At 37.4% G+C, this 23,522-nt stretch overlaps 1 protein-coding gene across 1 annotated transcript in view; it reads right to left on the bottom strand.

The window, feature by feature from the left end:
* Positions 1 to 23,522, bottom strand: part of RGS22 (regulator of G protein signaling 22) — a 175,203-nt gene that overhangs the window by 7,862 nt on the left and 143,819 nt on the right. The window contains exon 24 of the mRNA XM_024756574.1: positions 20,844 to 20,942. Coding sequence (XP_024612342.1) covers positions 20,844 to 20,942 — 99 coding nt within the window. The remainder of the gene's footprint in view (positions 1 to 20,843; positions 20,943 to 23,522) is intronic.

Below are 23,522 nucleotides of genomic sequence, written 5' to 3'. Positions count from 1 at the left end.
CTACATGACTTTTTGACTTACGGTTTTCTCAGGGTATATGCCCAGTAGTGGGATTGCTGGGTCGTATGGTAGTTCTTTTTTAGTTTTTTAAGGAACCTCGATACTGTTCTCCATAGTGGCTGTATCAATTTACATTCCCACCAACAGTGCAAGAGGGTTCCCTTTTCTCCACACCCTCTCCAGCATTTATTGTTTGTAGACTTTTTGATGATGGCCATTCTGCCTGATGTGAGGTGATATCTCATTGTAGTTCTGATTTGCATTTCTCTAATGATTAGAGATGTTGAGCATCCTGTCATGTGTATGTTGGCAATCTGTATATCTTCTATGGAGAAATGTCGATTTAGGTCTTCTGCCCATTTTTGGATTGGGTTGCTTGTTTCTTTGATATTGAGCTGCATGAGCTGCTTGTATATTTTGGAGATTAATCCTTTGTCAGTGGCTTGGATTGCAAATGTTTTCTCCCATTCTGAGGGTTGTCTTTTCTTCTTGTAATAGTTTCCTTTGCTCTGCAAAGCTTTTAAGTTTCATTAGGTCCCATTTGTTTATTTTTGTTTTTATTTCCATTTCTGTAGGAGGTGGGTCAAAAAGGATCTTGCTGTGATTTATGTCATAGAGTGTTCTGCCTATGTTTTCCTCTAAGAGTTTGATAGTGTCTGGCATTACGTTTAGGTCTTCAATCCATTTTGAGTTTATTTCTGTGTATGGTGTTAGGGAGTGTTCTAATTTCATTCTTTTACATGTAGCTGTACAGTTTTCCCAGCACCACTTATTGAAGAGGCTGTCTTTTCCCCATTGTATATTCTTGCCTCGTTTATCAAAGACAAGGTGACCATATGTGTGTGAGTTTATCTCTGGGCTTTCTATCCTTTTCCATCAATCTATATTTCTGTTTTTTGTGCCAGTACCATACTGTCCTGATTACTGTAGCTTTAGAGTATACTCTGAAGTCAGGGAGCCTGGCTCCTCCAGCTCTGTTTTTCTTTCTCAAGATTGTTTTGGCTATTCGGGGACTTTTGTATTTCCATACAAATTGTGAAATTTTTTGTCCCAGTTTTTTGAAAAATGCCATTGGTGGTTTGATAAGGATTGCATTGAATCTGTAGATTGTTTGGGTAGTATAGTCATTTTCACAATGTTGATTCTTCCAATCCAAGAACATGGTATATCTCTCCATCTGTTTCTATCATCTTTAATTTCTTTCAACAGTGTCTTATAGTTTTCTGCATACAGGTCTTTGTTTCCTTAGGTAGGTTTATTCCTAGGTATTTTATTCTTTTACTTGCAATGGTAAATGGGAGTGTTTTCTTAATTTCTCTTTCAGATTTTTCATCATTAGTGTATAGGAATGCAAGAGATTTCTGTGCATTAATTTTGTATCCTGCTTCTTTACCAAATTCATTAATTAGCTCTAGTAGTTTTCTGGTGGCATCTTTAGGATTCTCTATGTACAGCATCATGTCATCTGCAAACAGTGTCAGTTTTACTTCTTCTTTTCCAACTTGGATTCCTTTTATTTCTTTTTCTTCTCTGATTTCTGTGGCTAAGACTTCCAAAACTATGTTGAATAATAGTGGTGAGAGTGGGCAACCTTGTCTTGTTCCTGATCTTAGTGGAAATAGTTTCAATTTTTCACCATTGAGAACGATTCTGGTTCTTGGTTTGTCATATATAGCCTTTATTATGTTGAGGTAAGTTCCCTCTATGCCTACTTTCTGGATGGTTTTTTATGATAAATCGGTGTTGAATTTTGTCAAAAGCTTTTTCTGCATCTATTGAGATGCATCTATTGATATGGTTTTCATCCTTCAGTTTGGTAATATGGTGTATGTATCACATTGATTGATTTGTGTATATTGATGAATCCTTGCATTTCTGGGATAAACCCTGCTTGATCATGGTGTATGATCCCTTTAATGTGCTGTTGGATTCTCTTTTCTAGTATTTTGTTGAGGATTTTTGCATCTATTTTCATCAGTGATATTGGCCTGTAGTTTTCTTTTTTTGTGACATCTTTGTCTGGTTTTGGTATCAGGGTGATGGTGGCCTAATAGAATGCATTTCAGAGTGTTCCTCCCTCTGTTATATTTTGGAAGAGTTTGAGAAGGATAGGTGTTAGCTCTTCTCTAAATGTGTGATAGAATTCGCCTGTGAAGCAATCTGGTTCTGGGTTTTTGTTTGTTGGAAGATTTTGAATCACAGTTTCAATTTCAGTGCTTGTGTTTGGTCTGTTTATATTTTCTATTTCATCCTGTTTCAGTCTCAGAAGGTTGTGCTTTTCTAAGAATTTGTCCATTTCTTCCATATTGTCCATTTTATTGGCATATAGTTGCTTGTAGTAATCTCTCATGATCCTTTGTATTTCTGCAGTGTCAGTTGTTACTTCTTCTTTTTCATTTCTAATTCTATTGATTTGAATCTTCTGCCTTTTTTACTCAATGAGTCTGGCTAATGGTTTATCAATTTTGTTTATCTTCTCAAAGAACCAGCTTTTAGTTTTATTTGTCTTTGCCACAGTTTCCTTCATTCTTTTTCATTTATTTCTGATCTGATCTTTATGATTTCTTTCCTTCTGCTAACTTTGGGTTTTTTTTTTTTTCTTCTCTAATGACTTTAGGTGTAAGGTTAGGTTGTGTATTTGAGATGTTTCTTGTTTCTTAAGGTAGTATTGTAGTGCTATAAACTTCCCTCTTAGAACAGCTTTTGCTGCATCCCAGAGGTTTTGGCTTGTCGTGGTTTCATTTGTTTCTAGGTATTTTTTGATTTCCTCTTTGATTTCTTCAGTGATCTCTTGGTTATTTAGTAGTGTATTGATTAGCCTCCATGTGTTTGTATTTTATAGATTTTTTCCTGTAATTGATATCTAGTCTCATAGCTTTGTGGTCGGAAAAAATACTTGATATGATTTCAATTTTCTTAAATTTACCAAAGCTTGATTTGTGACCCAAGATATGATCTATCCTGGAGAATGTCCCATGAGCACTTAGGAACAACAGTGTATTCTGTTGTTTTTGGATGGAATGTCCTATGAATATTATTTAAGTTCCTCTTTTTTAATGTATCATTTAAAGTTTGTGTTTCCTTATTTATTTTCATTTTGGATGATCTATCCATTGGTGAAAGTGGGGTGTTAAAGTCCCTTACTGTGATTGTGTTACTGTCGATTTCCCCTTTTATGGCTGTTAGCATTTGTCTTATGTATTGAGGTGCTCTTATGTTGGGTGTATAAATATTTACAATTGTTATATCTTCTGCTTGGATTGATCCCTTGATCATTATGTAGTGTCCTTCTTTTCTCTTATGATAGTCTTTATTTTAAAGTCTCTTTTGTCTGATATGAGTATTGCTACTCCACTTTCTTTTGATTTCTATTTGCATGGAATATCTTTTTCCATCCCCTCACTTTCAGTATGTATGTGTCCCTAGGTCTAAGGTGGGTCTCTTGTAGACAGCATATATACGGGTCTTGTTTTTGTATCCATTCAAGGCAGTCTATGTCTTTTGGTTGGAGCATTTAATCCATTTACATTTAAGGTAGTTCGATATGTATGTTCCTATTACCATTTTGTAAATTGTTTTGGGTTTGTTATTGTAGGTCTTTTCCTTTTCTTGTGCTTCCTGCCTAGAGAAGTTCCTTTAGCATTTGTTGTAAAGCTTGTTTGGTGGTGCTGAATTCTCTTAGCTTTTCTCTGTAAAGGTTTTGATTTTCCGGTGAATCTGAATGAGATTCTTGGTGGGTAGAGTAACCTTGGTTGTAGGTTTTTCCCCTTCATCACTTTAAATATGTCCTGCCACTCCCTTCTGGCGTGCACAGTTTCTGCTGAAAGATCAGCTGTTAACCTTATGGGGATTCCCTTGTATGCTATTTGTTGCTTTTCCTTTGCTCCTTTTAATATTTTTTCTTTGTATATAATTTTTGATAGTTTGATTAATATGTGTTTTGGCTTGTTTCTCCTTGGATTTACCCTGTATGGGATTCTCTGTGCTTCCTGGAGTTGACTGACTATTTCCTATTCCATATTAGGGAACTTTTCATCTATAATCTCTTCAAATATTTTCTCAGTCCGTTTCCTTTTTTCTTCTTCTGGGACCCCTATAATTAGAATGTTGGTGCCTTTAATGTTGTCCCAGAGGTCTCTGAGACTGTCCTCCATTCTTTTTTCTTTATTCTGCTCTGAGGTCGTTATTTCTACTATTTTATCTTCCAGGTCATTTATTCATTTTTCTGTCTCAGTTATTCTGTTATTGATTCCTTCTAGAGAATTTTTAATTTCATTTATTGTGCTGTTCATCATTGTTTGTTTTCTCTTTAGTTCTTCTAGGTCCTTGTTAAACGTTTCTTGTATTTTCTCCACTCTATTTCCAAGATTTTGGATCATGTTTACTATCATTACTCTGAATTCTTTTTCAGGTAGGCTGCCTATATCCTCTTCATTTGTTTGGTCTGGTTGGGTTTTTACCCTGCTCCTTCATCTGCTGTGTATTTCTCTGTCTTTTCATTTTGCTTAACTTACTGTGTTTGGTGTCTCCTTTTTGCAGGCTGCAGGTTCGTAGTTCCCATTATTTTTGGTGTCTGCCCACAGTGGGTAAGGCAGTTCAGTGGGCTCTGTAGGCTTCCTGGTGGAGGGGACTGGTGCCTGTGTTCTGGTGCATGAGACTGGATCTTGTCTTTCTTGTGGGCAGGACCGCGTCCGGTAGTGTGTTTGGGGGTGTCTGTGACCTTATTATGATTTTAGGCAGCCTCTCTGCTAATGCGTGGGGTTGTGTTCCTGTCTTGGTAGTTGTTTGGCATAGTGTGTCCAGCACTATAGCTTTCTAGTTGTTGAGTGGAGCTGGGTCTTAGTGTTGAGATGGAGATTTGTGTGAAAGCTTTTGCCGTTTGATATTATGTGGGGCCGGGAGGTCTCTGGTGGACCAATGTCCTGAATTTGGCTCTCCCACTTCAGAGGCTCATGCCTGACACGTGGCCAGAGCACCAAGGTCCTGTCAGCCACTCGGCTCAGAAGTAAAGGGAGAAAAAAAGAAAGAAAGATAGGAAAAAATATAATAAAATAAAATAATGTTAGTAAATTAAAAAAATATTAAAAATAAAAAAGTAATAAAAAATCAGGAAGAGAACAACCAAACCAAAAAAGAAATCCACCAATGATAACAAGTGCTAAAAACTATACCCCCCCAAAAAAAACAAAGACAGACAGATCTGTAGGACAAATGGTAAAAGCAAACCTATATAGACAAAATCACACAAAGAAACATGCACATAAATACTCACAAAAGAGAAAAAGGAAAAAAATATATATATATATAAAAAAGGAAGAGAGCAACCAAATCAATAAACACATCTACCAATGATAATAAGCTCTAAATACTAAACTAAAGTAATCATAAAACCAGAAACAAATTAGATGAAGAAAGCAAACCCCAGGTCTACAGTTGCTCTCAAAGTCCACCGCCTCAATTTTGGGATGATTCGTTGTCTATTTAGGTATTCCACAGATGCAGGGTACATCAAATTGATTGTGGAGCTTTAATCCGCTGCTCCTGAAGCTGCTGGGAGAGATTTCCCTTTCTCTTCTTTGTTTGCACAGCTCCTGGTGTTCAGCTTTGGATTTGGCCTCCCCTCTGCGAGTAGGTCGCCTGAGGGCGTCTATTCCCCACCCAGACAGGACGGGGTTAAAGGAGCGGCTAATTAGGGGGCTATGGCTCACTCAGGCCAGGGGGAGGGAGGGGTATGGAATGCAGGGCGAGCCTGTGGTGGCAGAGGCCAGCGTGATGTTGCAACAGCCTGAGGCGTGCCGTGTGCTCTCCCAGGGAAGTTGTCCCTGGATCACGGGACCCTGGCAGTGGTGGGCTGCACAGGCTCCTGGGAGGGGTGGTATGGATAGTGACCTGTGCTTTCACACAGGCTTCTTGGTGGCTGCAGTAGCAGCCTTAGTGTTTCATGCCCATCTCTCGTGTCTGTGCTGGTAGCCGTGGTTCGTGCCCATCTCTGGAGCTCGTTTAGGCAGTGCTCTGAATCCCCTCTCCTTGCACACTCCGAAACAATGGTCTCTTGCCCCTGAGGCAGTTCCAGACTTTTTCCTGGACTCCCTCCTGGCTAGCTGTGGTGCACTAGCCCCCTTCAGGCTGTGTTCATGCAGCCAACCGCAGTCCTCTCTCTGGGGTCTGACCTCTGAAGCCCAAGCCTCAGCTCCCAGCCCCCACCCACCCTGGCAAGTGAGCAGACAAGCCTCTCAAGCTGGTAAGTCCTGGTTGGCACCGATCCTCTGTGTGGGAATCTCTCTGCTTTGCCCTCTGCACCCCTGTTTCTGCACTCTCCTTGTGGCTCTAAAGCTTTCCCTCCACCCACCCCCTGTCTCTGCCAGTGAAGGGGCTTCCTAGTGTGTGGAAACTTTTCCTCCTTCACAGCTCCCTCCCAGAGGAGCAGATCCTGTCCCTATTCTTTTGTTTGTGTTTTTCCTTTTCTCTTTTGCCCTACCCAGATACCTGGGGAGTTTCTTGCCTTTTGGGAAGTCTGAGGTCTTCTGCCAGCGTTCAGTAGGTGTTCTGTAGGAGTTGTTCCACATGTAGATGTATTTTTGATGTATTTGTGGGAAGGAAGGTGATCTCCACGTCTTACTCCTCTGCCATCTTGAAGGTCCCTCATTGTGATTTGCATTTGCATTTTCCAGTGGTTAGTGATGTTGAGCATCTTTTCATGTGCCTGCTGGCCACCCATATGTGTTCTTTGAAAAAATGTCTATTCAGGACCTCTGTCCCATTTTTTACTTGAGTTGTTTGCTTTTTCAATATAGAGTTGTATGAGTTCTTTGTATAGTTTGGATATTAACCCTTTGGATATATTGTTTGCACATATCTTCTCCAATTCAGTAGGTGACCTTTTTGTTTTGTTGATAGTTTCCCTCACTGTGGATAAGCTTTTTAGTTTGATGTAGTGCCATCTGTTTATTTTTGCTTTTGTTTCCTTTGCCTAAGGAGACATATCCAAAAATTTTACTAAGACGGGGGTATAGCTCAGTGGTAGAGCACTTGACTGCAAAAAATTTACTAAGATGGGGGTATAGCTCAGTGGTAGAGCATTTGACTGCAAAAATTTTACTAAGACAGATGTCAAAGAATGTACTGCCTATGCTTTCTTCTAGAAGTTTTATGGTTTCAGGTCTTATAATTAAGCCTTTAATCCATTTTGAGATTTATGTATATGGTGTGAGAAAGTGGTCCAGTTTGATTCTTTTGCATGTAGCTGTTCAGTTTTTCCAACACCATTTAAAAAAAATATTTATTGATTGATTGATTAGGCTGCACCGGGTCTTAGTTGCGGCATGGAAACTCTTAGTTGTGGCATGCGAACTCTTAGTTGCGGCATTCATGAGGGATCTAGTTCCCCAACGAGGGATTGAACGTGGGCCCCCTGCATTGGGAGCACAGTCTTACTCACTGGACCACCAGGGAAGTCCCAACACCATTTACTGAAGAGGTTGTCTTTTCCACATTACATATTCTTGCCTACTTTGTTATGGATTAATTGCCCATATCATTGTGGAATCATTTCTGGGCTCTTTATTTGGTTCCATTGATATATGTGTCTGATTCTGTGCCAGTAACATACTGTTTTGAAAACTGTAGCTTTGTAGTATAGTTTGAAATGAGGGATGTGTGATATCTCCTGTTTTTGTTCTTTTTTCTTAAAAGTGTTTTGGCTATTCGAGGTCTTCTGTGTTTCTCACAGAATTATTTCTTCTATTTCTGTGATGAATGCCATTGGTATTTTGATAAGCATTGCACTGAATCTGTAGATTGCCTGGGTATGTGGTCATTTTAACAATATTAATTCTTTCAATCCATGAGCACAAAATATTTTCATCTGTTTGTGTCATCTTCAATTACTTTCATAGGTACCTTGTAGTTTTCTGAGTACAGATCTTTTATCTCCTTCGTTAGATTTATTCCGAGATATTTTATTCTTTTGAATGTGAATAGGATTGTTTTCATTTCTCTTTCTGGTAGTTTGTTGCTATTGTGCAGAAATGCAACAGATTTCTGTATATTAATTTTGTATCCTGCAACTTTACTGAATTCACTGATGAGTTCTAGTAGTTATTTCGTGGTGTTTATAGGATTTTCTATATATAGTATCATGCCATCTATAAACAGTGACAGTTTTATTTCTTCCTTCCCAATTTGGATTCTATTTATTTCTTTTTCTTGCCTAATTGCTGTGGCTAGGACTTTCAATACTATGTTGAATAAAAGTGACCAGAGTGGGTATACTTGTCTTTGTCCTGATCTCAGAGGAAATGCTTTTAGCTTTCCATCACTGAGTTGATGTTAGCTGTGCACCTGTTATATATAGCCTTATTAAGTTGGGGTATGTTCCTTTATACCCACTTTGTTGAGTATTTTTATCATAAATATGAATTTTGTTAAAAGCTTTTTCTTCATCTATTGAGATGATTATATGATTTCTATTCTTCAGTTTGTTAATGTGGTGTATCACATTGATTGATTTGCAAATACTGAACCATCCTTGTATCAGTGGGATAAATGCCACATGATCATGGTGTAAGATCCTTTTAATGTATTGTTGAATTTGGCTTCCTAATATTTTGTTGAGGATTTTCGCAGCTATGCTCATCAGTAATATTGGCCTGTAATTTTTTCATGTGTGATAACTTTTTCCAGTTTTGGTATCAGGGTGATGCTGGCCTCATAGATTGAGTAGGGAAGCATTCCTTCCTCTGCAATTTTTTGAAATAGTTTGAGAAGGATAGGTGTTAACTGTTCTCTAAATGTTTGATAGATTGAAATGTGAAACCATCTGGTCCTGGAACTTTTTGATTACTGAATCAACTTCTTTACTATTAATTGGCCTGTTCATATTTCCTATTTCTTTCCGATTCGGTCTTGAGAGATTGTACATTTCTAGGAATTTGTCCATTTCATCTGGGTTGTCCGCTTTAATGACATGTAATTGTTTGTAGCAATCTCTTATACTCCTTTGTATTTCTATGGTGCCAATGTAACTTCTCCTTCATTTCTGATCTTATTGATTCGAGCTCTTTCTCATTTTTTCTTGGTAAGTCTTGCTAAAGGTTTATCACTTTTGTTTATCTTTTCAAAAACCAGTATTTGGTTTCATTGATCTTTTATTTACAGTTTTTGGTCTCTATCTTATTTATTTCCTCTCTGATCTTTATTATTTCCTTCCTTCTGTGACTTTGGGCTTCATTTATTCTTCTTTATCTAATTCTGTTAGATGGTAGGTTAGGTTGGTTATTTGAGATTTTTCTTCTTTCTTGAGGAAGGCCTATATGGCTATAAACTTCCCTCTTAGAACTACTTTTGCTGCATCCCATATAGTTTTTAAAAATTGAAGTATAGCTGATTTACAATGTTGTGTTAATTTCTGCTGTACAGCAAAGTGATTCAGTTATATATATATTACACATATACACACATACATACAATCTTTTAAATATTGTTTTCCATTATGGCTTGTTACAAGACATTGAACATAGTTCCCTGTGCTATACAGTAGTAGGACCTATTGCTTATCCATTCTATATATACTAGTTTGCATTTGCTAGCCCCAAACTCCCTCTCCATTCCTCCCCCACCCCCAACTTCCTTGGCAACCACAAGTCTGTTCTCTATGTCTGTGAGTCTGTTTCTCTTTTGTAGATAAGTTCATTTGTGTCATATTTTAGATTCCACGTATAAGTGATATCATATGGTATTTGTCTTTCTTCTTCTGACTTACTTCACTTAGTATGATAATCTCTAGTTCTACCCATGTTGCTGCAAATAGCATTATTTCATTCTTTTTTATGGCTGAGTAGTATTACATTGTATATATGTACCACATTTTCTTTACTCATCTGTTGATGGACATTTAGGTTGTTTCCAGGGCTTGGCTATTGTAAATAGTACTGCTATGAACATAGAGGTGCATGTATCTTTTTGAATTATTGTCTGCATATATGCCCAGAAGTGGGATTGCTGGATCATATGGCAACTCTATTTTTAGTTTTTTGAGGAAACTCCATACTGTTTTCCATAGTGGTTGTACCAATTTACATTCCCATCAACAGTGTAGGACGGTTCCCTTTTCTCCACACCCTCTCCAGCATTTGTTATTTGTAGATTTTTTTTTAATGATGGCCATTCTGACTGGTGCGAGGTGGTACCTCATTGCAGTTTTGATTTGCATTTCTCTAATAATTAGAGATGTTGAGCATCTTTTCATGTCTGTTGGCCATCTGTATGTCTTCTTTGGAGAAATGTCTGTTTAGGTTTTCTGCCCATTTTTCAATTGGGTTGTTTTTTTTGTTGTTGTTGAGTTGTATGAGCTGTTTGTATATTTTAGAAGTTAAGCCCTTGTTGGTTGCATCATTTGTAAATATTTTCTCCCATTCCATAGGTTGTCTTTTCCTTTTGTGTGTGGTTTCCTTTGCCATACAAAAGCTTGTCAGTTTGATTCACTCCAATTTGTTTATTTTTGCTTTTATTTCTATTGTCTTGGGAGACTGACCTAAGAAAACATTGCTATGATTTATGTCAGAGAATGTTTTGCCTATGATCTCTTCTAGGAGTTTTATGGTGTCTTATGTTTAAGTCTTTAAGCCATTTTGAGTTTATTTTTGTGTATGGTGTGAGGGTATGTTCTAACTTCATTGGTTCACATGTGACTGTCCAACTTTCCCAACAGCACCTGCTGAAGAGACTGTCTTTTTCCCATTGTATATTCTTGCCTCCTTTGTCAAAGATGAATTGACCATAGGTATGTGGGTTTATTTCTGGGCTCTCTATTCTGTTCCATCGAGCCATATGTCTGTTTTTGTGCCAATACCACGCTGCTTTGATTACTGTGTCTTTGCATCCCATACAGTTTTGAGTGTTGCATTTCCATTTTCATTTATCTGGAGGTATTTTCTAGTGTCCTCTTTGATTTCTTCATTGACCCATTGGTTTTTTAGTAGATTGTTGTTTAGTCTCCACGTGTTCATTCTTTTCCCACTTTTCTTTCTTTAATTGATTCCTCATTCCATAACATTTGTTAGAGAAAATGTTTGATATAATTTCTATCCTCTTAAATTTGTTGAGACTTGTTTTGTGGCCTAACATGTGATCTATCCTTGAGAATGTTCCATGTGCACTCAAAAAGAATGTGTATTCTTCTGCTTTAGGATGTAATGTTCTATAGATATCTAATAAGTCCAACTGGTCCACTGTGTTATTTAAGACCACTTATGCCATATTGATTTTCTTTCTGGATGATCCGTCCATTGATGTAAGTGGACTACTCCTACTATTTATATTATTGTCAATTTTTCCCTTTAGGTCTGCTAACATTTGCTTTATATATTTAGGTGCTCCTGTATTGGGTGCATATATGTTAATGAGTATACTATTCTCTTCTTGTATTGATTCTTTTATCATTATATAATGCTCTTCTTTTTCTTTTGTTATAGTCTTTATTTTAAAGTTTATTTTGTCTGAGTATTGCTACTGGAAGTTTGTCATTTCCATGAAATTCCTTTTTCCATACCCTCACTTTCAATCTGTGTGTCTTTAGCTCTGATATGAATCTCCTGTAAGCAACATGTAGCTGGATTTTTTTTTTAATCCAATCAGCCACCCTATGACTTTTCATTGGAGTATCTAGTCCATTGACATTTAAAGTGATTATTGATAAGTATGTACTTATTTTGTAACTTGTTTTCTGATTGTTTCTGTAGTTCTTTTCATTTCTTCTTCTTTTAGTTTATTCCCTTGTGGTTTGATGATTTTCTTTAGTGGTATGCCTGTGTTCCCTTCTCTCCAATTTCTATGTATCAATTGTGGGGGTTTGATTTGTGGTTTTAATGGGGTTCATATATGTTGATGTAAAACTATATTTGTTTTAAACTGATAATCATTTAAGTTCAAACATATTCTAAAATCTCTACATTTTTTACTCCCCTCCCCCAGGTTTTGTGTTTTTGATTTCATATTTAACATCTTCATGATTATCCCGTTTATTTAGTTATAACTGATTTTACAAGTTTTGTCTTTTAATCTTCATACTAGCTTATTTAGGTGGCTGATCCACAGCCTTTACTATATATTTGACTTTATTAGTGGGATTTTTCCTTTTCTATAAACTCTTCTTGTTGTAGCCTTTTATTTCCTCTTAGAGAAGACCCTTAAACACTCCTTTTAGGGCTAGTTTCATATTAAGAAACTCTTTCAGTTTTTGTTTGATAAGTTCTTTATCTCTCCTTCAGTTCTGAATGATAAACTTTCCAGGCAGATTATCTCAGGTTGTAGGTGTTTCCCTTTCAGCACTTTAAATATATCATGTCATTCCCTTTTGGCCAGCAAACTTTCTGCAGAAAAATTAGTTGATTGCCTTATGGGGCTGTATGTGGTTTTTCTCTTGCTGCCTTTAAAATTTTCTCCTTATTGTTAACTTTTGCCAATTAATTATGATGTCTTGGTGTGGGTCTCTTTGGGTTCATCTTGTTTGGGACTCTCTGTATTTCCTATATCTGTATATCTATTTCCTTCTTAAGGTTTGGGTAATTTTCAGCCATAATTTCATGAAATACATTTTCAATCCCTTTCTCTCTTCTCATTTTGGGACCCATATAATGCGAATGTTACTACACTTGACGTTGTCTTAGAGGTCCTTTAAACTGTCCTCATTATAAAATTTTGGTGTTCTTTTTATTATTGGGTGATTTTAATTTTTCTCCCTTCCAGGTCACTTATGCATTCTTTTGTATCACACAGTCTCCTGTTAATCACTTCTAGTGTGTTTTTCATTTTAGGTGTTGTATTCCTCAGCTCTGACTGGTCCTTTTTTACATTTTCTAGTCCATTGTTAAAATGTTCACTGTGTTTTCCATTATTTTCACAAGTTCAGTGAACATTCTTATTACTAATGCTATAAATTCTCTATGTGGTAAATTATTTATCTGTTTCATTTTTTTTCAGAGATTTTTCTTGTTCTTTCATTTGAGAAAAATTCCTCAGTCTTCTCATTTTAACTTTTTATATCTCTATGAAATTAGGTGAAACAGTTTACCTATCCTGGTCTTGAAGGGGTGTCCTTTTATGGGAGTGTCCCTATGCAGTCATCATGTGCCCAGTTGTTTGATGGGAGAGCTGGATATGAAGTGAGCACAGGTCACGTCTTCCCCCAGGTTGCTGTGGCAGCTATCACTTTTGTGGACTGAAGCCAGCACCAGGTATAAGCAAGGGCCTCTCCTATACTCAGTGTCCATCACCACCCTATCGGGTGGGGGTGGGTCCAAAATTGCTGGAGCAGAAGCACTGAGGATCAGTGCTTGTTGATCAGTTGCTTTGTTGATTCTGAGCTGGTTCCTTTCCCTCTAAGTGTGCACTCTCCTCCCTCCTGATAATGGCACCTTCATCTTAGAAGGAAATAGCACCAAACAAAGAGGGGCCAGAGCAGGTGCCTGGTGCAGGCTGGGGCATGTGCTGGGATGGCCATGGGAAACTGGCCAGAGCACTGGGTAGCTTCAATCTGCTTCCTCCACCTTGTTTTGTGAGTAAGCAAGCATGAGTGGAGTCTAGGCTTCTTACAGCCCTCCAGTAAGTCCTGCTGGTTTTCAAACCAGCTAAGGGGACTTGTCCTCCTGATGTTGGGTCTCAGAGCTGGGGTTCCCAACATGTACTTTGAACCCCTTACTCCCCAGGGAGGGTCTCTGAGCCCATGATATTGCCCCCTCTTCTGTGTCTCCTTCTAGGGGTGCAGGTCCTGACCTGATTGCTTCCCTTCACTTCCTACCTGACTCTGTAGATCTTTCCTTACAGCCTTGGTTGTAGAACTGTCTTTCTGCAAATCTAGTTTGTTTTCACAAGTAGATGTATTTTTGATGTGTTTGTGGGGGACCTGAGTTCAGCATCCTCCTACTCTGCCATCTTGATCTCCCAATCAAAAGTTATTTTTGATTGGTATGTTTTTATTGCCATTTTATTATTTGTTTTGGGGTTGTTTTGTAGTTCATTTTCTTTCCTTTCTTCTTTTGTTCTCTTCCTTTTTTATTTGATGACTACCTTAATATTATGTTTGTATTCCTTTTTCTCTTTTGAGTGTGTACGTGTTATAGATTTTTGGTTTGTGGTTACCATGAAGTTTATATATAGCAATCTCTCTATACATATGGTTATCTTATGTTGCTGATCTCTTAAGATCAAATGCATTTAAACAACCCTGCATTTTTTTTACTGCTCCCCCCAAATTTGCTAGTTATGACTCCATATTTTATATCATTTTGTTTTTTTGTACCCCTTAACTACATATTGTGGATATAGATGATTTTATGACTTTTATTTTTTAACTTTTCTACTAGCTTTATAAGTGGTTAATACACTACCTTTACTATATATTTGCCTTTAACAATGGTATTTTTCCTTTTGTAATTTTCACATTTCTAGTTGTAGCCTTTTCTTTTCCATGTAGAGGAGTCCCTTTAACATTTCTCGTAAGGTTGGTTTCGTGGTGCTAAACTCTTTTAACTTTTGCTTTTCTGTAAAACTTTTGATATCTCCTTCAAATCTGAATGAAAGCCTTGCTGGGTAGGTTTTAGGTTTTCCCTTTCATCACTTTAAATATATCATGCCATTCCCAATTGGCCAGTAGAGTTTCTGCTGAAAAATCAGCTGATAGCCTAATGGGAGTTCACTTATATATAACTTGTTGCTTTTTCCTTGAGCTTTTTTTTTTTTTTTTTTTTTTGCGGTACATGGGCCTCTCACTGCTGTGGCCTCTCCCGTTGCAGAGCACAGGCTCCGGACATGCAGGCCCAGCGGCCATGGCCCACGGGCTCAGCCGCTCCGCAGAATGTGGGATCCTCCCGGACCAGGGCACGAACCTGTGTCCCCTGCATTGGCAGGCGGACTCCCAACCACTGCACCACAAGGGAAGCCCTCCTTGATGCTTTTAATAGCCTCTTTTTATGTTTAATTTTTGTCATTTTATTTTATTTTAGGTAAGAAGTGGGTTTATTTAGAGAGAAACACATCCACAGACAGAATGTGGGCCATCTCAGAAGGTGAGAGCGGCCTTGGGAGAAACACATTCCACAGAGTGCAAGCCATCTTAGAAGGTGAGAAAGGCCTAATTTCTGCCATTTTAAATAGAACATGTCTTGTTACAGTCCTCTTTGGTTTGATCCTGTTTGGGACTCTGTGCTTCCCAGACCTGGATGTCTGTTTCCTTTCCCAGGTTAGGGAAATTTTCAGCTATTATGTGTTCAAATAAGTTCTCCACCCCTTTCTCTCTCTTTCTTCTCCTTCTGGGACCTCTATAATGTGAATGTTAGTGTGGTTGATGTTGTCCCAGAAGTTTCTTAAACTGTCCTCATTAAAACATTTTTTTTCTTTTTTCTGTTCCACTTCAGTGATTTCCACTATTCTTTCAGTTCGCTGATCTGTTCCTCTGTATCATTTTGTTGATTTCTTCTAGAGTATTTTTAATTTCAATTATTGCATTTTTCAGCTCTGTTTGGTTCATCTTTATATTTTCTAACTTTGTTAAAAACTTCTAACTCTGTTCATCCATTCTTCTCCCAAGTTCTTTGAGCATCTTCGTGATCATTATCTTAAACTCTTTATTGAGTAGATTGCTTATCTCCACTTAGTTCTTCTTCTGGAGTTTTATCTTATTCCTCTGTTTGGAACATATTTCTTTGTCACCTCATTTTGACTATTAACTGTTTCATTTCTATGCATTTTGTAGGTTGGTTATGTTTCCTGATATTAGAGAAGTGGTCTTATGTAGGAAACATACCATGGGCCCAGAAGTGCACTCCTGTCTGGTCACCAGACCTATATGATTTAGGGATGCTCTCTCTGTGGACTGCCTGGGTCCTTCTGCTGTGGCAGGCTGACTGCTACAGGTGTGCTGGTAGGCGTGGCTGGCCCTGTCTGGTTGGTTGCCAGGACCTGCCTTGTGTAGGGGCTGTCAGCCACTGGTAGGGGGGCTAGGTCCTGGCACAGCTGGCTGCAAGGTCAGGGAAGTCCTGGTCTTGGTCTACCAGTTGGCAGGACTGGGTCATGAGACTGGTTTTGGAGCTAATGTAGGCTTGCTGATTGGTGGGGCTATGTTCCAGGGCATCCCAGGATGGTGCTGGTCTATGAGTTGGTGGGTTAGGTCTTACAGCTGGCTGTGGGGCTGCTGTGGTCTTGGGGCTGTCTAGGTCCTTGATGTAAAGTTTTAAACTCCCTGGCCCTAGGTTGGTGGGGCAGGGATGTGAGTGTTTTGGTGTACTATTTCTCAGTGAATCAATGTTGAAAAAGTTTTATAGATTTCTTGACAGCTATTCAGTCACATTTATACATTCAATTTGACTATGAATTTAGGTGCTTAGGAAAGATCCAAGTTTTTCTTTGTGGGGGGTAGTTATGCTTTTGGATCAATTACCATTCTTCAGTGTGCAAAATCTACCTGAAACAGATGCATATACAGAGCAGCCACACTTGCAAAATCATAGTGTATTATTATTTTACCAATTACTAGAGTAATTCAACATGTGTACCTTAATAGCAATAAGAATAAGAATAATTTATATTTATAAAATGCTTTTTGTTTCCCAAAGCTTTTTCGTTTCTTACAAAAGTCTTGAGATATATGACCACCACCACCACCACCACCACCATCATCATCATCATCATCATCATCATCATTCCTTTCTCTCTCTTTCTCTCTTTAACAGATAAGGAAACAGGCTCAAAGGAGAAGTGATTTTTTTTAATGCTTCAAAGTAATACTGACTTGTAAGTGACAGAATAAAAATTAGAAGCCTAGTATCTCTAATTCCACATCTCCTCCCTTTATTTTTACACAGTGTTTCTGAAACTTAATGCTAGTCATTTGCTAATAAATGTACTTCCAAATGGCATTATTAGGTATCACGCACTCTTAGACATGTCTTTTTCAATATACGGTTCCACAAAATTGGACATTGCTCTTCTCTTAATAATATCTTTGTAGTCTATTGGTTATCTTAGCTGGGTAGCTGAACACATTTGACATTCTCAAGTATCAAAAAGATTGTTTCTTAAGCTAGTATTATCATATGATACAAACAATTTCAATACCAGTCTTTAAAAATGGACATAAATTAAACTTATGAAATTTCTGGGACATGATATTAATGTATGTTATAAATGTAAATATAAACATAAAAACTCTACATGTATTAGTTGATGATGATGTATTAGTCAATTTTATGACTTCAAAGATTTAAAAAACTGAAACTAGCATCTGACATTCTTTCTTTTCTTGACCCAAGAAGATACCAACCTATATATATTCTTATTCTATATCATTATCTCTTTTCCAATAATATAGTTATTTCAACTTCTGCCACTAAAATCTTCTTCATATGTATCAAGAAATCATTTCCCCTGAGTATGTTGTCCATGATCAGCTGAAATTTTAATGTTCTCTGAAGGCTCAAGGAAATTCTTTTCCAATCTCTCTTAGTGATATAATTTTAGCCTCATTTTCAAACAAACACAACTTTACTACTATAAAATGACTCAGTTATTGCATTCTGCTATCCAATGCTCTACAGAAGAAGTGATATCTTTCCTGCTTACCTGTTGGCCGTATGCTTGCAGGCCTAAACCTGGGTCACTGATTAAAGCAGCTGTTTTGATAGCAGATCCTGAAGTACTTGGATATTGTTTGATTCCATCCTGTAATTATATTAAATTAAATTATTCCAAAAAATGGGTAACACTATATTAACATAAACTTATAGTTCAGAAGTCATAACATCATATGAAAAAATATTTTGTGGTAAGCACCGCACCACAAGGTTTCATCAAGTCAATGTCATGAATATGACATATTCTACTGTTATGATCTTTCTTTCATACTAATATAAAAATATTAAAATATAAATGAGAGAAATTATAAAGTAGAATGTAATAATCATCTCCAAATTCTTTTTTTTTTTTGCGGTACATGGGCCTCTCACTGCTGTGGCCTCTCCCGTTGCAGAGCACAGGCTCCGGACATGCAGGCCCAGCGGCCATGGCCCACGGGCTCAGCCGCTCCGCAGAATGTGGGATCCTCCCGGACCAGGGCACGAACCTGTGTCCCCTGCATTGGCAGGCGGACTCCCAACCACTGCACCACAAGGGAAGCCCTCCTTGATGCTTTTAATAGCCTCTTTTTATGTTTAATTTTTGTCATTTTATTTTATTTTAGGTAAGAAGTGGGTTTATTTAGAGAGAAACACATCCACAGACAGAATGTGGGCCATCTCAGAAGGTGAGAGCGGCCTTGGGAGAAACACATTCCACAGAGTGCAAGCCATCTTAGAAGGTGAGAAAGGCCTAATTTCTGCCATTTTAAATAGAACATGTCTTGTTACAGTCCTCTTTGGTTTGATCCTGTTTGGGACTCTGTGCTTCCCAGACCTGGATGTCTGTTTCCTTTCCCAGGTTAGGGAAATTTTCAGCTATTATGTGTTCAAATAAGTTCTCCACCCCTTTCTCTCTCTTTCTTCTCCTTCTGGGACCTCTATAATGTGAATGTTAGTGTGGTTGATGTTGTCCCAGAAGTTTCTTAAACTGTCCTCATTAAAACATTTTTTTTCTTTTTTCTGTTCCACTTCAGTGATTTCCACTATTCTTTCAGTTCGCTGATCTGTTCCTCTGTATCATTTTGTTGATTTCTTCTAGAGTATTTTTAATTTCAATTATTGCATTTTTCAGCTCTGTTTGGTTCATCTTTATATTTTCTAACTTTGTTAAAAACTTCTAACTCTGTTCATCCATTCTTCTCCCAAGTTCTTTGAGCATCTTCGTGATCATTATCTTAAACTCTTTATTGAGTAGATTGCTTATCTCCACTTAGTTCTTCTTCTGGAGTTTTATCTTATTCCTCTGTTTGGAACATATTTCTTTGTCACCTCATTTTGACTATTAACTGTTTCATTTCTATGCATTTTGTAGGTTGGTTATGTTTCCTGATATTAGAGAAGTGGTCTTATGTAGGAAACATACCATGGGCCCAGAAGTGCACTCCTGTCTGGTCACCAGACCTATATGATTTAGGGATGCTCTCTCTGTGGACTGCCTGGGTCCTTCTGCTGTGGCAGGCTGACTGCTACAGGTGTGCTGGTAGGCGTGGCTGGCCCTGTCTGGTTGGTTGCCAGGACCTGCCTTGTGTAGGGGCTGTCAGCCACTGGTAGGGGGGCTAGGTCCTGGCACAGCTGGCTGCAAGGTCAGGGAAGTCCTGGTCTTGGTCTACCGGTTGGCAGGACTGGGTCATGAGACTGGTTTTGGAGCTAATGTAGGCTTGCTGATTGGTGGGGCTATGTTCCAGGGCATCCCAGGATGGTGCTGGTCTATGAGTTGGTGGGTTAGGTCTTACAGCTGGCTGTGGGGCTGCTGTGGTCTTGGGGCTGTCTAGGTCCTTGATGTAAAGTTTTAAACTCCCTGGCCCTAGGTTGGTGGGGCAGGGATGTGAGTGTTTTGGTGTACTATTTCTCAGTGAATCAATGTTGAAAAAGTTTTATAGATTTCTTGACAGCTATTCAGTCACATTTATACATTCAATTTGACTATGAATTTAGGTGCTTAGGAAAGATCCAAGTTTTTCTTTGTGGGGGGTAGTTATGCTTTTGGATCAATTACCATTCTTCAGTGTGCAAAATCTACCTGAAACAGATGCATATACAGAGCAGCCACACTTGCAAAATCATAGTGTATTATTATTTTACCAATTACTAGAGTAATTCAACATGTGTACCTTAATAGCAATAAGAATAAGAATAATTTATATTTATAAAATGCTTTTTGTTTCCCAAAGCTTTTTCGTTTCTTACAAAAGTCTTGAGATATATGACCACCACCACCACCACCACCACCATCATCATCATCATCATCATCATCATCATTCCTTTCTCTCTCTTTCTCTCTTTAACAGATAAGGAAACAGGCTCAAAGGAGAAGTGATTTTTTTTAATGCTTCAAAGTAATACTGACTTGTAAGTGACAGAATAAAAATTAGAAGCCTAGTATCTCTAATTCCACATCTCCTCCCTTTATTTTTACACAGTGTTTCTGAAACTTAATGCTAGTCATTTGCTAATAAATGTACTTCCAAATGGCATTATTAGGTATCACGCACTCTTAGACATGTCTTTTTCAATATACGGTTCCACAAAATTGGACATTGCTCTTCTCTTAATAATATCTTTGTAGTCTATTGGTTATCTTAGCTGGGTAGCTGAACACATTTGACATTCTCAAGTATCAAAAAGATTGTTTCTTAAGCTAGTATTATCATATGATACAAACAATTTCAATACCAGTCTTTAAAAATGGACATAAATTAAACTTATGAAATTTCTGGGACATGATATTAATGTATGTTATAAATGTAAATATAAACATAAAAACTCTACATGTATTAGTTGATGATGATGTATTAGTCAATTTTATGACTTCAAAGATTTAAAAAACTGAAACTAGCATCTGACATTCTTTCTTTTCTTGACCCAAGAAGATACCAACCTATATATATTCTTATTCTATATCATTATCTCTTTTCCAATAATATAGTTATTTCAACTTCTGCCACTAAAATCTTCTTCATATGTATCAAGAAATCATTTCCCCTGAGTATGTTGTCCATGATCAGCTGAAATTTTAATGTTCTCTGAAGGCTCAAGGAAATTCTTTTCCAATCTCTCTTAGTGATATAATTTTAGCCTCATTTTCAAACAAACACAACTTTACTACTATAAAATGACTCAGTTATTGCATTCTGCTATCCAATGCTCTACAGAAGAAGTGATATCTTTCCTGCTTACCTGTTGGCCGTATGCTTGCAGGCCTAAACCTGGGTCACTGATTAAAGCAGCTGTTTTGATAGCAGATCCTGAAGTACTTGGATATTGTTTGATTCCATCCTGTAATTATATTAAATTAAATTATTCCAAAAAATGGGTAACACTATATTAACATAAACTTATAGTTCAGAAGTCATAACATCATATGAAAAAATATTTTGTGGTAAGCACCGCACCACAAGGTTTCATCAAGTCAATGTCATGAATATGACATATTCTACTGTTATGATCTTTCTTTCATACTAATATAAAAATATTAAAATATAAATGAGAGAAATTATAAAGTAGAATGTAATAATCATCTCCAAATTCTAGCTTCCAAGAAAAACCACTACATTTTCATGAACATCCATCCAAACTTCTCAGTAGACAAATGCTTAGATATAATCTATAACTTGAATATTGATATTTTATTACCTATATTTCATATAAATGGAATCACAGTATACAAGCTCTTTTAAAATCTGCTTTTTCATGAAAAATATCATGAAAACATTTCTCTGTGAATAAATAAAGAACAGGAATATAAGGGCAGGGTCTTTGTATCATTCACCAAGTATGCCTACTGCAGAACACAGAGTATATACTGAAATATTTGTTGGATGATGGAATGCATAAATTACATCATCATTTTCACTGGATGAATGGTCTTTTTTAAAACTTTAATTTTATTTTTGGCTGTGTTGGGTCTTCATTGCTGCACACGGGCTTTCTCTAGTTGCAGCGAGCGGGGGTTACTCTTCCTTGCTGTGTGCGGGCTTCTCATTGCAGTGGCTTCTCTTGTTGCGGAGCACAGGCTCTAGGCATGCGAGCTTCAGTAGTTGTGGCACGTGGGCTCAGTAGTTGTGGCACATGGGCTTAGTTGCTCCGTGGCATGTGGGATCTTCCCGGACCAGGGCTTGAACCCGTGTTCCCTGCATTGGCAGGCAGATCCTTAAGCACTGTGCCACCAGAGAAGCCCTGAATGGTCTCATACACTCAAATATTTGTTGAATGATTAAAGAATAAACTACATTATCAGTTCAACAGGTGAATAATATTCTAGTAAAGGAATGTACCATAGATGATTTAACCAATACCTGCTATTAGAAATTTAAGTCATTTAAAATTTTTACTATTATAAACAATGCTGTATACAAACATCTTTCTGCACTTTTAAAATTCTCTCCTTTAGAATAAATGTCTAGAAGTCTATCTGCCGGATTAAAAAGAACGAACATTTTAAATAAAAGTTGTCAAATTGCCCTTCAGAAACAAAGCACCATTTTACACTTTCTCCAATAATGCATGAATTTGCAGGCCTCTTCCTCATACCCTCAACCAACACTGGATATTTTCTTCTTTGCCAGTCTACATGTCTTTGGTTACTACTGAGGTTGAACCCCTTTTAATGCTTTTTTTTTCTTTTTGCGGTACGCGAGCCTCTCTCTGTTGTGGCCTCTCCCGTTGCGGAGCACAGGCTCCAGACACGCAGGTTCAGTGGCCATGGCTCACGGGCCTAGCCGCTCCACGGCATGTGGGATCTTCCCGGACCGGGGCACGAACCCGTGTCCCCTGCATCGGCAGGCGGACTCTCAACCACTGCGCCACCAAGGAAGCCCCCTTTTAATGCTTTTAATCATTTGTATTTCTTTTGAGAATTGCCTGTTGATGCCCTTTGCCCTATTTTTTTGTTAAGAGTATTTATGATTTATTTTTATAACATATCATACATTTTGTTTTCCCAATTTGTATTTTAACCTTTTTTTTTGCCATTTAAATTTTTAAAAATTTTACTGATCCTTTGTTAATGAATTTGCCACTGTTCATTTTAAGTATCTGATATTAAACTACATGAAAGTTTTCCATGAGATTGATTCTCCTGTCATAACTTTCTTCAGATTACCTAGTTTCATTTGATTCCTTTATAAGAATGAGAGATGAAGGATATAATTGATATTAGTATTTTTATTATAAAGAAGGCCAATTACTGCTACAATATTAAAAAGATAATAACATTTACTTTATGACATGTATTATTCTTCACATACTATATTTAATTCTACCCTGTGATGTAATTTCTATTTCCATTTTCCTGAAAAAAAAAAAATGAGGTTTTTGGAAGTGAACTGGTTTCCCTGAGATATTAGAACTGATCGATGATAAGGCTAGGATTCAAAACCAGGCAGTCTGACTCTAGAAATTGCACTCCTAACCACTATTCTATGTTATCTCAGATCAAATGATACCTTACAATTGTACAGTGGAATACCTTACATGTTCTTCTATTCATATTTCAATGAATCCCTCTCAAATCATATGAGATTAATATCATCACCACTAGCTGATAGATGAATTTGAGGTTAAGAGGGTTATGAGTCATGCCCATGGTTACCTAGGGAAATCCAATATTTTTCATAGTAAGTGATTTTTTTCAGAGGATACATTTTCGCGTTACAAAAAAAATTATGAGTTTCCCACATTCACTTTTTCCAACATTTCCTCATACGTCTTCATTGACAATAAAATCCTGGAACAAATGTCGACTCTACTGGTCTTCCTTAGCTTACACTTTCTGTGTTAAAATAAATGCATGTGCAAAATTTGTAGTTACTAATAAGTGATGGCAATATGTTTATTGTGTAAAATAAGAATATTCAG

Source organism: Neophocaena asiaeorientalis, unplaced genomic scaffold, assembly GCF_003031525.2.
Source record: "Neophocaena asiaeorientalis asiaeorientalis breed wild unplaced genomic scaffold, Neophocaena_asiaeorientalis_V1.1 scaffold29, whole genome shotgun sequence".
Lineage (NCBI taxonomy): Eukaryota > Metazoa > Chordata > Mammalia > Artiodactyla > Phocoenidae > Neophocaena > Neophocaena asiaeorientalis.
Note: the sequence above shows the minus strand (reverse complement) of the source record. Positions and strands in the feature narration are given on the sequence as shown.